The 14,301-nt window shown below is 48.1% G+C and overlaps 1 protein-coding gene across 2 annotated transcripts in view; it reads right to left on the reverse strand.

Annotated features, from left to right (window-relative positions):
- LOC134429410 (mitogen-activated protein kinase kinase kinase 3-like) overlaps positions 1–14,301 on the reverse strand; it is an 82,482-nt gene that overhangs the window by 11,990 nt on the left and 56,191 nt on the right. For both annotated transcript variants that reach the window (XM_063176685.1, XM_063176604.1), the window contains exons 8-10: positions 6,790–6,923; positions 3,550–3,623; positions 1,340–1,407 (exon numbers count right to left, since the gene is read on the reverse strand). In XM_063176685.1, coding sequence (XP_063032755.1) covers positions 1,340–1,407; positions 3,550–3,623; positions 6,790–6,923 — 276 coding nt within the window. The remainder of the gene's footprint in view (positions 1–1,339; positions 1,408–3,549; positions 3,624–6,789; positions 6,924–14,301) is intronic.

Raw genomic sequence — 14,301 nt, forward strand, 5'->3', positions numbered from 1 at the left:
CATCTCCCCTCTTTCTTCTCAGATGTGACTCCTCCCCTCTGAAAGCCAATTCAAACCTCCAGAGCTCCAAACTTTTATATTTATTTAATTAAATGCTAGAAAGATAGAATATAGAGAAGGGATTAAAGACCATCAGAGTTTAGACACTGGATGATGAGAGAGATGGATGGACATGCAAGATAAGGACATATTTTTTTAATAAAAACCCCAGCACAGGAAGCCATTGCTGGTAGCACCAAATAACTTGAGATTAAAATATCTGTCATTCCACCCCCTTCTTTCACCTGCTGTTTTTCCTCCATCCAATTCTAATGACACAGCCCCTTCTGACTGTTTGTTTGTCTTAGCCTGGGGCCAGCAGCAGCTCCTCAGAGGCCATTCCTGGCCTCTGCTGTGCTTCGGTGTGATTGCCAAAAAGAGCACATAATGGCTGAAATATGGTCAGCAAGAGGAGCAACAAGGACAGGGCAAGAGGTTCTCAGTGAGCCACGTGTGAGCAACGGTGCCCAGAGGTGTCTCAAAGCAAAGTGCCATGGGGGAAGCATTAAAACCTTCAGCAACCAGGCTGACTGCAGCTTTATCTCTGCAGCTCAATCTAGAAATCCTGCCTCAGGCCAGCAATGAGTTATCCAGCCACAGGCTGGCTGCCATTTGCTCATTTTTATTAGTGCAAGTCATTACAATATTACAGAGTTTCCATTATTTAACCAGCTGGATGTTTGTAAGTGATGAAGCAGTAACCTATGATCTGTGCAAGCACCAATACAGCTTCTCTCCCAGCATTTGCACTATTGCAGATTATTATTCATGCAAGTAGAAGAGGTGTAACTCCCTAGGGAGTTGGGGTTTGCTGTGTAGCAAGTTGAGATCCTGAAGGGGCAACTCCCAGATGAGAAAAGAGAGGCAAAAGCTGATCCTACAAGGCTGTTCCCAGCACCCTGCAGTTGTCTGCAAACACAAGAGCAACATCTTCCAGCACAGATCTCAAGCTTTGCTTGCTTGCATCCATCCACCTCAGGGCCTCAGCTGCCCAGTTTGCACTATTGCTGCTGTCAATTGATTCCCAAACCAGCCCCAAAGGTATTGCTGCAGAATCACAAAGGGTTAACGAAGACAAGAGCAGCCCTGCCTGTGTTTGTTGCTCTGGGCCTTTTGATTTTAGAGAATATTCATGTTTGATCTTTGCAGGGTCAGTTCTGAAAGGTTACCAAACTGTGGAGCTGGTTTGCTTGATTGCTTTTAATTATTTTTCATGCAGTGCCATCTCTCTAATAGTCCAGCCTCTTCACTATAAGCTCTTTATACTTTTCAGCAAATATAAACCACCAAGAGTGCTTACCCATGCAATCAAGACCGTCTTTGGGATGGCTCTTCCTTCCAGGAACAGGGGTTTGGGGAAAGGGAGGGCTGCAAAGGGATGGAAAAAAAAAAAAAGGATTTATTTATTATATCAGAACAGCTATGGAATTAATACACTAGGGAAAGGACAGGATAAACCTCAAGTTGCACTGACCACTGAGCTCCCATCCTCATCCTGCACAAGAATGAGGACTGGTTTTTTGGCTGGATCACAGCTTGTTCTTGTGGCAAACAAAAGGGATGCTGCAAAACCCACAGTCACCAGGCTGAAATGAAGCAGCCAAAGATCATCAGCCCTGTGCAGGAGGCAGCTCAGGAGGGCCACAGGCTTCTGCTCCCTCGGTGTCAAGTGTTCAACCACACACCTCAGCTTTCCATGGACACTGCTGAGCTGCTGCAGGTGCTCACACCAGAGCCCTTCAGCCATGCTCAGTTCATGCAGGCTTCCCTCCTGTCCAACATCACCTCCAACCTTCCTCACACAGACTCTGCATCACCTCTGGGAACACACACCCTCCCATGGGACCAGGAGGGAGAGTGTGGCATTGGTGCCTCAAGGCCTTTAAACTACAGTGACGATGGAAAAGCACTGCAAGGGGATTGCAGAAATCCCAATTTCACCCCAGGCTCTTACAGAGTGAGCTGGGCATGTGGGTTTTACACTTCCCTTTTAACAATATGGGCACAGAGTAGAAATCAGCTTTGTAAAGTGCTCTGAAACCTACTCATGTCAGAGCTGATCCCTGCTGTGGCAAAGAGGAGTTTGTGGTGCTGTTCCTAACCCTCAGCCTGGTGACTTGCTCTGTCATCTTGGGCTGATGCCATCCCAACAACTGGCTGCAAGGCCTCCACCAGCTCTTTGCAGGAACAGTCCTACTAACTCCTCTTCCTTGGAGTAATACAGCCCTCCTTGTGCCTTTTCCAGCTCCTAGACCCATGACTGGACACATCTGCCTGCTTTGGACATGAAATCAGGCCATGCCACCCTCTCACAGACAGAGCTAAAAGCCTAAAGCTCTCCTCTCAGTTCACAGCAGGGTGTTACACACAGCCCAAGCTCCTTCTGCTGTTCTTCTTGGCAAAATCTGTGCAAAAGCAAAGCTGGGGCAGAGAGGCTGGGAACACAAGGAATCCAGCTTCGATACAGCCCTAACAATGAGCAAATACATCACAGGAAATTATTAAAAGCCACAAAAAGGAAATGGACCTTGATGCTGAGACAGGTCCAAAGCACACGGAGCTGCAAACCCCAAGCACGCTACACAATCAACCCAAGGCAGGCAGGCCTGCTGGAACACAGCCTTGGGGCTGGATGGAACAGCAACAGCGGAAAAAAATAGACAACCTTTGATGCAGATGGAAAAAAAAATACACTGCTTCCCAAAAGGACACTGTGTCTTATCCACAGCTCACCCTGCACAGCAGCAAACACAGGGATTCTGTGCACGTGGGAGCTGGGATCCAGCTCAACGGCAGCAGGCACTGAATCGCAGCCTGGCTTAGTACAGTGTGTCCCAGTTGCTTCCTGCTGAGCAGCTAAACTTAGTTACTGCTCATCTGGTGTCCCCAGCACCTCGGCTGACACGTCTGTGGCTGCTGGCACTGCACAGGGGCTGCTGAGTTTGCCAGTGGTCAGTGGAGAGCAGACAGCGTGCCCAGGGAGGAGGAGGCACGGAGAGGCTGATGGAATATTGACCTGGTGACTGCAGAGAGCCAGAGGGAAGGAGGTGCTGTGAGGGTGGTGAAGCACTGGAAAAGACTGCCCAGAGAAACTGTGGGTGCCCATCCTGGAAGAATTCAAGGCCAGGCTAAATGGAGCACTGAGTAACCTGGTCTAGTGGAAGCTGTCCCTTCCCATGGCAGGGGATTGCAACTGGATGATCTTTAAGGTCCCTTCCAACCCAAACCATTGTGTGAGTCTGTGAGAATTTTCATCTCAAAAGGCAAAAAAAGAAAACCTGGTCACACAGGACTAGGCTGTCTTTGTCCAACTCAGATTACTGCAATTAAAATCATTGCACAGACATCTCTGCTAGGATCTGGTTTTCAGCAATAAAGATAAATTTGCTTTACTCAGCTGCATCCTCATCCCAACAGAAATCTCAGGGGTTGCCACTGATCCTGCTGCTCTCCTGCTATAGAGCAGAGGCTGCAGTTCAGCTTGTGACCATGGTGACACACACAACTCACCTGTCCACAGACCTGTCCAGTGACTGGCAGCTCCCAGACAGAGAATCATCAGGGCTGATGAAAGCTTCGAGCATCTGACAGAGAAAGAAAAGGGAAACAATAAAACCATGCACTGCAGATCCCCAAGCTCCAGAACCAGCAGACCTCTGCAGGGTCATCCATTTATGATGCCTTTTTTGCATTATTGCTCTTTCCAGCTGCTATTTGCTGGTAGAAAAACTAAAGCAAAGATCATTAACACCCTGATGTTCAAAGCGTGCAGAGGAGTCAATGAGATTCAAAGTGCTCAAAGCAATTGTGAGAAATAACAATATTTACTACTTTTTCCTTACTACTTAAAGAAAATATGTATCAGGACACAAATGATGTGCACAAGGCCAAGTGGATATTGTGTAGCAGAGGCAGGAGTGCAGCCCTGGGCTCCTGACTTCCCGAGCTGCCCTGGCACACGAGCCCAGCCTTCCTTTCTGCTGATAAGAGCAGCATCATCAGGGCTTTGGCTGGAAGAACAGCCTTGGCACTCACCAGCTCAGTGAAGTCAAAAGCTGCATTTGTGTTGCTTCCTGGATGAGACATTGTACTGGCCAGGGTTATTTATAGCTGGTTAGTAACAATAGAGGGTTTGTAAGGAGTGGTAAACCCTGGAGCTGTGTGCAGCTCCACATGGAGCAGAGCCTGCTCCGAGCTGCGCTGCCATGCTCCCTGCTGGCTGGGACACTCACTAACCCCTGCTCCACAGCTCACTCCTGGCAAAGCTGAGCAACAAGGGTTAAACACCATGTGGAGCCACACTTTGCTGCTTCCCACATGGCTCCTCCTTCCCCAACAGGCTCCCTTTCCCCAGGCTGTTCCCATCAGCCCTCCTCAGCCAGTTGTCAGAACAGCTCGTGCTGTTTTGGCCAGGCAGTCCCAACTGCAAAGTGCAATTTCTCTCCTCTCCTCTTCCTAGTTTGTACCCTAAAACCTCCTTCAAAATGCACCAGGCCAAAGAGGAGCAAGCACTCTGACAGAAACCACTCCCCACCTCTGCCAGCCATGCCAGGTCTCTTCCAGCAGTCAAAGCTGAAACAGACTCATTTCTCAAAAGCATAAAATTGGGAATTGGAGCATGCTCCATACTCAGCCTCTGTTCATCTGCCAGGCTGGTCCCAAGACCACAGTTACATCACAGGCTTGCACAGGGGCATTCCCCAAAAGGCAGCAAGCTCCAGCTTCTGAGTGCTTTTCCATGAGGCACATATGGAAGCAACAGTACAAGAACATTCTGAAGACAAAGCCCATATAGGGAAAAGCAGAACTGCTCAATGAGGAAAGACAATAAACCCCAAACCCCTTTTCCTTGCTTTTAATTCACCAGCAAAGGGCTGTGGGCCACCCACAGAATGATGTTGGGGAAAGGCAAGGACAGCATCTGGGAACCTTCATCCAGAGCAGGCTCAGAGCTCTGAATTAATGGAGCTGCACAAACAGCCAGTGGAGCTGGGCTGATTTACACCCAAGGGGGTGACAGGGACCCTCCCCTTGCACACACACACACTTTGTCTTAATCCTCCCCAACATGTTTTGGAGGCATGTGAAAACAATGGGGAGCCAGCTTTTGGCTGCAAGGAGCACACGATACATCTGCACTCTGACGCTGCCAAGACTCACCCGGAGTGACTTCTTATTTTATTAATGGCTGGATAATAAACTGTTGAAAACACAACTTTGCCATGGAAACACTGGCACAGCCTGCATGCAAATGTGGAGCTAGTGGGTGCTTTTGAGTGTAGGAAATACACATCTCCCCAGGAATATCCTTGAGGGCCAGCATAGCAACCTGATGGATTGAGTTTAGTGCCTTCCAGATGTCCCTCCTGCAAACTAGGGATTCTTGGTCCTGTGTTTCCAAGAGCTTTGTAAGAATGACATGTGCTCAGACAGCCCAGCTGACTTCACAGGATCTACATTAAGCTCTTCAGAGCTACAGGTTGAGCAGAAATGCAAACTGAGAGGGAAGTGTAAGGTGCTCCCACTGTGGTCCCTTGACACTGCAGTTTCCCTCACCATGGGTACCAAATTGACTGGAGGATGAGGTACTGCTCAGCACTGGGGAACTTGCTGCTCTTTTATTACTGAGGGACTGGAATATACAATTTCCTTATTAAGAGAGTTTAAAAAAATATAAATGGGGGAGGGGCAGAAACACAAAACCACAAAGGCTGTGGGCAGAGCCAAGAACTGTAGCTGGAGCTCAGGCAGAAACACCACTTGGGAAGCAGCCAGAGCTGCTGATATCCCCAGGCTGTTGCAATCGCAGGCAATCGGTTGCTTGGCACATTCCCTCACAGTCCTGAGATCTGGGAATGCTGTGGCCACAAGGGCCTGGCAGCTGGTGCACATGTGTGCCCCAGAGCTACCTGAGGTGCCTGACCACATCTGCCATCCCCACTGGCTCTCAGGGCTCCTGGAAATCAGACACTTCATGGGCATGTCAAGCCCAGGGGTGCCCATTCCTGGATAAAGCTGGCCTGAGCCCCAAGCACAGGCACTGCCAGAATGTACAGGTGGGAGCAGCTCTCCCAGCACAGCCAATGCTGGAATTGAGGACATCCCTCTGGCTGTCCTGGACTGCCAAGACCCCTGCCAGGGGGCTCAGAGACCCTGGCACAGAGCCCAAAACACCTGTGGGTTTGATTATGACCCATGGAGCAAATTACCAACCTTACATGAAGATCTGCAAGCCCCAACAGTTTAAGCAGAATGACAGTGAATTTATCACGGGGTGAAAATTAGATTTTTGAGGTTTTTAGAATGGGGGTTCAGGGGGCAAGACGGAGGAATCTGAGCCTGTCCAGCCTTTCTCCTTCTTCCTGACCTCTATCTTCTGCTGTGATGTTGGCACTTTTAGATTGGTTTAGAGCAGCAGCTCACTGTCTAACATAGGTGATAGGTACTGGAAAGTAATTGTAAACATTGTACACGTAGTTTTTAGTATAAAAAGATAACACCACCCTGGGGGCAGGCAGAGCACCTCTGACTGTCATGTTGAGTGGACCTTGGCAGGGCAGGTGAAAGAATTTTACAGATAAGGAACAATAAACAACCTTGAGACCGAGAAATGAAGAGCTCTGACTCCTTCTTCGAGCACTGGGCTGGGAAAAGAGACTTTCTAATGTATCTCAGGGTCACTCTGAGCAGCAGAGACCCCAAGAAGCCAGCAGAGCTGTCCCACAGCAGCCGCCCCCCAGCCCCACTCACGTTCTGGTCCATGGTCTCGGGGATGAACTCTCCCTCGCTGTTGATGCTGGTGTAGGAGCCCTGGCGGGCGATCTGCTGCTGCTCCTCGGGAACGCTGCCCGGCGGCGGCGAGCTGCGCCCGGTGTGCAGGGAGCCTGGCCAGGGACACACACGGTCAGGGAGGGCACCCAGCCACCCAAACCCTTCCAGAAACGCTGCCCCAGTGAGCACACAGCTCCTGGGTGCCAGCACAGGAGTCCAGGGCGGTGTAATAAGTGACACAGACTCTCGAGGCATTCACAGAAGGCCAATTCACTTTATTAACAAACCCATTGCTTTTTATACCCTAGTATAAAATTCCTATCCCTAAAATTGGTCCTTTAATTAAAACACTATCACCGTTGGCTAATTAAGAAACCACCCTTTGGTACACAAATCTCCACAACACATTCCACATGTTCACAACAGCAGGTGCAGCAAGTGAAGGTAAGAATTGTTTATAATTCTTCTCTCTGAACTTCTCAGAGCCTTTCACAGAATGATGCCTGGGAAAGTTGTCTGTTGCTCTCTGTGAGCAGAGAGCTGCTGCCACAGCTGGGTTTGAACTCATGAGGATGGGAATGGAGCTAGAGTTGTGATGCTGTTTATGGGCATCCTCCAAAGCTTTAGCACCAGGGAGGGTTAGTTACTGTGGGACCACACAATGTGCAGCAGACTTGACCTTCAACACACCCTGGATCCTAAGAGCTGTCACTGCATCCAGGTGTGATGCTAGAAAGGAAAGAGCTCTGGGAGTTCTGCTGTGATACAATCAGTCAGTCTCAAAGCAAACCACAAAACCACAAACCCACCTCCCCTTTGACCTCTGGGCATTCCCTCCCTGGAGCAGGTCACTGCCTTGTCCAGGCATGTGGGAAACAGCCTGGCTGTGCTCAGTGCATCACTGAAACACTTGTTATTCGGAAAACAACTTGCACTCAAATCCCCTCTTCTCCCTGCTCTCCCTACACAAAAGTAAAGGCAAAGGAAAACCAGCCCTCAAACCCAAAAATCCCAGGACAGGAATGATCTATGGGATTGGTTTGTCTCATTTTTGGCCGAGGGAAGTGTCTCCCCTGTCTATAACCCCAGAGCCTCTATCCTCTGCATCCTATGCACAGACAGCAAAGCTTCCACTGGCTCCCTCACAGGGCTTGTTTAGAAGGTGATTTCCAGTTTGCACTTGGGAGAGAACCCCACAGCTTCTTTATGAAGATGTTCCATTCCTCCAAATCCACTCTCTCCTTGTTCCTTTTCCAGCTTTAGGGATTGCTGCCCTGCTGCAGTCTTGGCTCTGCTTGGCTCCCTGCAGTCCCTCCCCTCCACCCCTGTGCTGTCATCACTCCAAGGCAGGGAATTGCTGATGGAGATCCTTGTGGATCCGTGCTGGAGCTTCAGCTGGCATTGTGCAACACGAGCTTTCACACAACACAACAACCTGTTTTCATGCAGGCTGCTGAAAAGCACACATCCCTGAGGAGATGGAAAGCACAGGGAGATGCATTTCCTCACATTCTGTATCCATTTTGTGGCACTCTCACCGGTTCTTGGGTTCATTACCATCATTTGCTAACAACATGCCCAGGGCTGAGCACAAGAGAAAGGTACTGGGAGGGAGCCTACCCCATCATGGAGAGTCAACACTGATCAACCAAAAAAACATTTCTGCCTCTTCTGCATCACATTACTGTGCCAGATGGATCTCTGGAATAAATCCATCTCCGTGATCAACACTACCAACCCAAGTTCCCACCTTTCACTTAAGCAGATACACATCAGGAGCTGTGAATGTTAACAGTGTCACACCAGCATTAAGGATCATTAAATCATTGGATTTACACCAAACACACAGATCTGTCTGTCCATGCTACATCTTTCTTCTGACTCCTTGCTTAGATTGTAAAAATAAAAGTCATATGGCTTTGAGTTACATTTTTTTCCTTCTTCCTATTTTCTCCTTCACAGATTTCCTGCAGGATAAGAACGCAGTGAAAAAATCTCCAACTGAAGTAATGCCAAGATCAAGAGAAGAGAAACTCTCGAGTGCTGCAGCACTCAGAATGAACTGGCTTTCCACCAGCCCTAAAACAAAACCAATTGGGAAGTACAGCATCCTTTCTTTGAAGATAAATAAATAAACTTTTAACTGTGAGCAGTTCAGGCACCCTGAATAAATCACTGCATCAGCAGCCCCTCGTTTGCTTAGCAGATGCCAATCTGGAATGCAGCACAAGGACATTGGGGTGGCTCTTGCCCCAGAAAGCTGCTGGAGGATTTAGTGAGGTGTAACTGCTGTGTCTTAGCCCTGCTGAGTATTTCTGTTACTGCTGCAATGAGCTGTGGATCTGCTCATGCACCATTGGGATTTCTTGCTCCAAGGACCCACTTGCTATCCAGAAAGCCTTTGATTATGATTTTACAAAGACCTGTACATGCCCTGTTTGACTCTGAACACAGGGAGTTAAACCAGATTTATCACAAGCACAAAGACTTCCCATGATCTCCCATTAAGCCTTTGCCTGTAACAACTACTCCCAGCCACAGATCAGCTGTGTTTGACCTTCCAGAGTCACATTTCCTGCCAAAAACTTTAAAAGACACCAGCTATTTCCCAGCAGGTAAGGAAATTAAACAAAGTGCTTAGGCTTTTCCCTGCTTGGAAACTGCTGGAGTGAAGCAGATCCCTTTTCAGCCAGGCTGTTTGGGCAGAAGTGCTGCCCAAATTCATTTTTGCAGCTTCACACCTCCAGGAGCATTGGTTGCTGCTGCTTTGCATCCATGCATGTTCTTCCACCTGGGAGAAGCATGGAGCAGAGCTCTGGAGCTCAGAGCTGATTTCTCTCTCCAGTCCCATCCTGGTAACAAAACCTCAGGCAATCCCAGTGCTGCTGGAGGAGGGCAGGAATGGAGAACAGGGGTCAGAGAAAGAGAGCAACATTGGTACTTCATGCAGGCTTAATTCACAGTGGGGAAAACACATTGGATAATGCTGATTAATCCACTTTGAGGCAGAGGAAGAAAGACAGAAAAGTCCAGATGTGCCTGTTTGACACATCACAGATGCTCTGCACACTTGACCTAATACTCAAGAAACAGCAGCAGCACCAGGCAGGGAGAGGAGGTCCCCAAGGGACTGTCCTCGGGTCTATGGGACATCATGCCACCTCCAGTGGGGATGTGTGGCATTCACATTCTCTGAAAAATCCCTTCACCCAGGATTTTCCTCCTGGGAAGCTGAGGAGCCTCAGAGAAAAGGAAAACAATTCTTATCTCATTTACTTCTCGTGTGTTGTGCTCACATGTGGAATGTGTTTGGAGATTGTTTACCCACAGGTGATTGTTCCATTGGATTCTGCTGTGAGTTGTTTTCACTCTTTGGCCAATCAGGGCCAAGCTGTGTCAGGACTCTGGAAAGAGTCAGGAGTTTTCATTATTATCTTTTTAGCATTCTGTAAGTATCCTTTCTGTATTCTTTAGTATAGTATTCTTTAATATAATATAGTATTATAGAATAATAAAGTAGCATTCTGAGAACATGGAGTCAGATTCATCATTCCTGCCTTCGTCTGGGGGAACACAAATACAACAGGGATGGGGCAGGCTGTGAGGCACTTCTGTACAGGCAGAGTGCTGGTCAGATCTCAGCAGCTCTGTTTGGGATTCCCAAACTCAGAGTTGGCCCTGGTTGAGCATCTGACCTCAGATACTCTCTGCAGCAAGGTGCTCTGGGGAGGGATTCCTGCTCCACTTACACACACACAAATGTAAAGCCATAGATTTGAGAGGAGAGCACAGAGTGTCCTGAGGACACAGAACCAGGACAGCACGGAGACTCACAGTCACTGCTGGCACCCACTGGGGCCTTTCACGTTCCCTTCTGCTGTTTTCCTTTCAGAAGTGCCTTTCCTGCAGTATGTGCAGAGCTCGTGGTGCTGCACGTACAGGCAGCTCCCTGTGCCAGCCTTGGCTTCCCTCCACCCCTGCATTCCCTGGCTCCATCTTCTCCTGCTCTTCCCAAACCTTCACCCACTACTGACCAGCAGCAAGCAGGGAAGAGAAGCCCAGGAAGAGCCAGAGCTGGGGAGGGTTTGCTGGCAGCTGCCACCACTCACAGCTGCAGGCACAGGGAGCCCAGCCCTGGGATGACGTTCCCGAGCAAGGGACACCACGTCAGGATGTGCTGCTCCTCTGAGCCCTGGCAGAAACACCAGGCTCAGGACAGGAGAAAGAGAGAAACCTGCTGGAAATTCCTCTCTCTGGTCCTGTCAAGGGGAGTTGTGAGCAGATGGATTAAATCTTCCTTTCTTTCTTCTTCTCCCTGCAAGCCTCCCTCCTCTCCTTGCTGATCTTTCTGAGCATGGATTTCTACATTTTGATTTGAGGCAAATTTAGGATACTTTTTAACTAATAAGCAAGACAGAACCTATTTTCTAGCTCTAAAGCAGCTGGCATGATGCACACAGATAAATTTTCTTCCTCTTCTCAAAACAGAGCAGGTTTCATCCATCCTAACTCCTGCAATGCTCCTGGTCTGGAGAGAGCTGGCAGGCACATGAAACCATGGCTCAGCAGCCTGGTTTTCCATGAAAAAAACCAGTAAAATAAAGCTTCTAGTAAATGTTTCTATTGAGATGGTGATGCTGGAATAGGGCTGTTAAATAATTTTTGGATACTGTTCTGAAACATGTATTTCTTCAAAGTAAATAAAAACAGCCCTCAGTTATCTGAAAATCCAGAACCCCAAAAATTTTCTTTTTTCAGTCCAAGTTCCCTTGGGCTTTTGCTGGCCACCAAAAAACTGGAAGAGGATTTCCACTGAAAAAGTTTATGGGAAAGAAAAAAAAAAAAGAAGAAAATATTGACTTTGCATAAGGTTTTTCAGGGACATGGCATGAAGACATTTTCTGCCCAGCAGAAGCAAAAATAGCTAAATCTTCCCCAGAACATTTCCCTCCCTTCCAATGTGCTTGTGCCAATTACATACAGCTTTATTACTTTCCACTGCTGTTTACATGGCAGAGTCAGCAGAAAAACATGAGACATCTCAGAAACACAGAGAACATGACCCTGAACTACCTTTTAGTATAAAGACACTTTAAATCTCCTTTTAAATGCAGTTTCAAGAGAAAAGCTGAACTGAATTAAGATCCTCTTTTGATAGCAACCACTTTGATGACAGCAGAAGGAAAACACTGAAATGCCTTGTGACTGCAAGGGAAGAAGTTTCTCCTGCAGAATTCCCAGCCTTTTAGGATGCCTTTTGACTATGCACCAAGTTCAGTGAAATCCCCACTGCAGGAAAACAAAACACAGCCTCATGTCTGTCTGTCTGTCTGTCTGTTCCCTGATGCTGGGTGTTATGCTCCATTTGAGATGCTGCTCTCCCTTTCAGCTTGCTGGAGTTTCTGCCCAGTTGCTGGATTGCCCAGTTCTGACTTGGGAGGTCAAAAATGCATCTGCTGGACTGTGAGCATCCCCCAAGCAGAGCTGCAGCAGCTTCCTACAGACCCCAGATAACCAAAAGAGAGGAGTTAGAAAGATAAAGAGAGACAACAACCTTCTGTTGTCATGCTGAGGGCTTGCTGAAACCTCTTGATGGCTTACATGGAAAAAGAAACAGGTATGGCTGATGCTTGGGTTGGTTGTTTTTGCCACCTGACCATGTAAAAGTGCCAAGGATTCAGAGTTTGGCACATCAGCTCCTGAAAACCCCAATATTAGCACACTCTGCATGGCACAGCTGGTGCTGCCCAGTGCTCCTCCTCTGCTACCCTGAATAAAGCAGCACATTGTGTCCATCCCTTCACTCTGCTCTTCAAGCATTCCCTCAAAATCCATTTGTACCTCAGGCTCTCACCCTTGCACAGCTGAAATCTCACCCTCTGTCTGCCTTGCCTTGGCTCAGGGCATTCATGAGGCAGTGACACCTCACAGTCAGTGGTGCAGAGCTGGTCAGGAACCAGCAGCCCCAAAACAGGAAGGACAGGCCAAAGTATGGAAATTAAAGTTGGTAGCAAAAGCTTAACTTTGCAAGAATCCATCTTCCCACTAGCACAACTACACATGGAATCAACCCTGCCCATCATGCTTGGGCTCACAGGTCAGTGACAGCTCCCAGGGCCACAGCTCTTTGCTCATTAACAGCCTAACATGTACCAAAATAAAAAAAAAAGGGCAGCAGAGAAGTTTTGCTCAAGAACATTTTCTGCTGAGACTCTGTGCTTTATGCGTGCATTTCATCTAGTGACTCTGCCAAACTCTCAAAAACCATGTGAGCTAGAAAAAAACCCCAAATCAATAGGAAAAGACAAGCCTGGTACATCCAAACACCAGGCTCAAGGAGAGCCCTTGCACATGTGCCACCCAGCCCTGGCATCAGTGAGAGCTGATGCACAAGGGCTATGCTGCAACTACCCTAGAGGAACATTTTCTATACATCTTGTCTGAGGTGCAGCAAACCACAGGATTTGTAATCAGCACAGGCTATGAAACAGAGAAGGGGGGAGTCCTTGGAGAAAAACACTCTTTTGTTGCACAGAGAGTTTGAAAGTGTTTACTGCCATATATAAGTACAGAGGATCTTTAGAGGATGAAGTATTTCTCCATGTGTATTTCTGAAGGAGGGCCCCACTTTATTCAAGGCTGGCAAGTACTTGCATGAAAATTATAAAGATCTGTAGAAATTCCCCTATAACCTGCACCCAGAGACACAGCAGAGAACATTCACTGTGTGAAAAAGTCATTCATCCTGCCTGTGGGCTGGAATATGAATAATTCTGCTCCTGCTATCCAGTCCTACATACTGCTTTACCAGCTCTGCACAGGGTGCCCTGCTCTCTACAAAATCCTCCAAAGTTCTTCACACAAAAAAATCCTACAGACTGCTGACCAACAGGATTTCAAAGAGCTCAGAGCACTTTAGAAAGCAAGGAAAGCATAAACTCAAGCCCAGAAAACCACAGAGAAAGCAAAACAAGGCTACAAACAAACTCCAGTCCCTGCAGGGCTGCAAGAGCAGATCAGGTGTTTGCCAGCCTGATTTCAGGGGTTGCAGGTACCTGCTTCCAGCACTTCTGAAGGAAAGGGATGCTCCCCTTCCTCTGGAATGCCACCACTGCACACATGCCCATGAGAAACCCCAGAAACAGCTCCCACAGATGTCATTCCACCCACAAGAACACACTGGTGGCACACAGACATTATTTGGTCTTTATGTGGTGGAGCTGGTCCCAGCCCAGGAGCTAAGGAGCCTGAGCCCACTCAGCAACAATATCCTGCCACCTGAGAAAGGGGGACAGAAACTCAGAGACCAACAGATAAACCTCCTCAAGAGATAAACCTCAGTGGAATCAAACTGACTGTAAATTTTTATCACTGCATTTCCCACCCCCAAATGACAGCCCAGGTCCCCCATTCTCTTCACTTGTGTGCTCAGAGTGACTCTGCTCAGCACAGCCTCCAGAACCTCTCTTGCTCAGGCTGAGGATGAGCACT

The sequence above is a fragment of the Melospiza melodia genome, chromosome 1, assembly GCF_035770615.1.
Source record: "Melospiza melodia melodia isolate bMelMel2 chromosome 1, bMelMel2.pri, whole genome shotgun sequence".
In the NCBI taxonomy this organism is placed as follows: Eukaryota; Metazoa; Chordata; class Aves; order Passeriformes; family Passerellidae; genus Melospiza; species Melospiza melodia.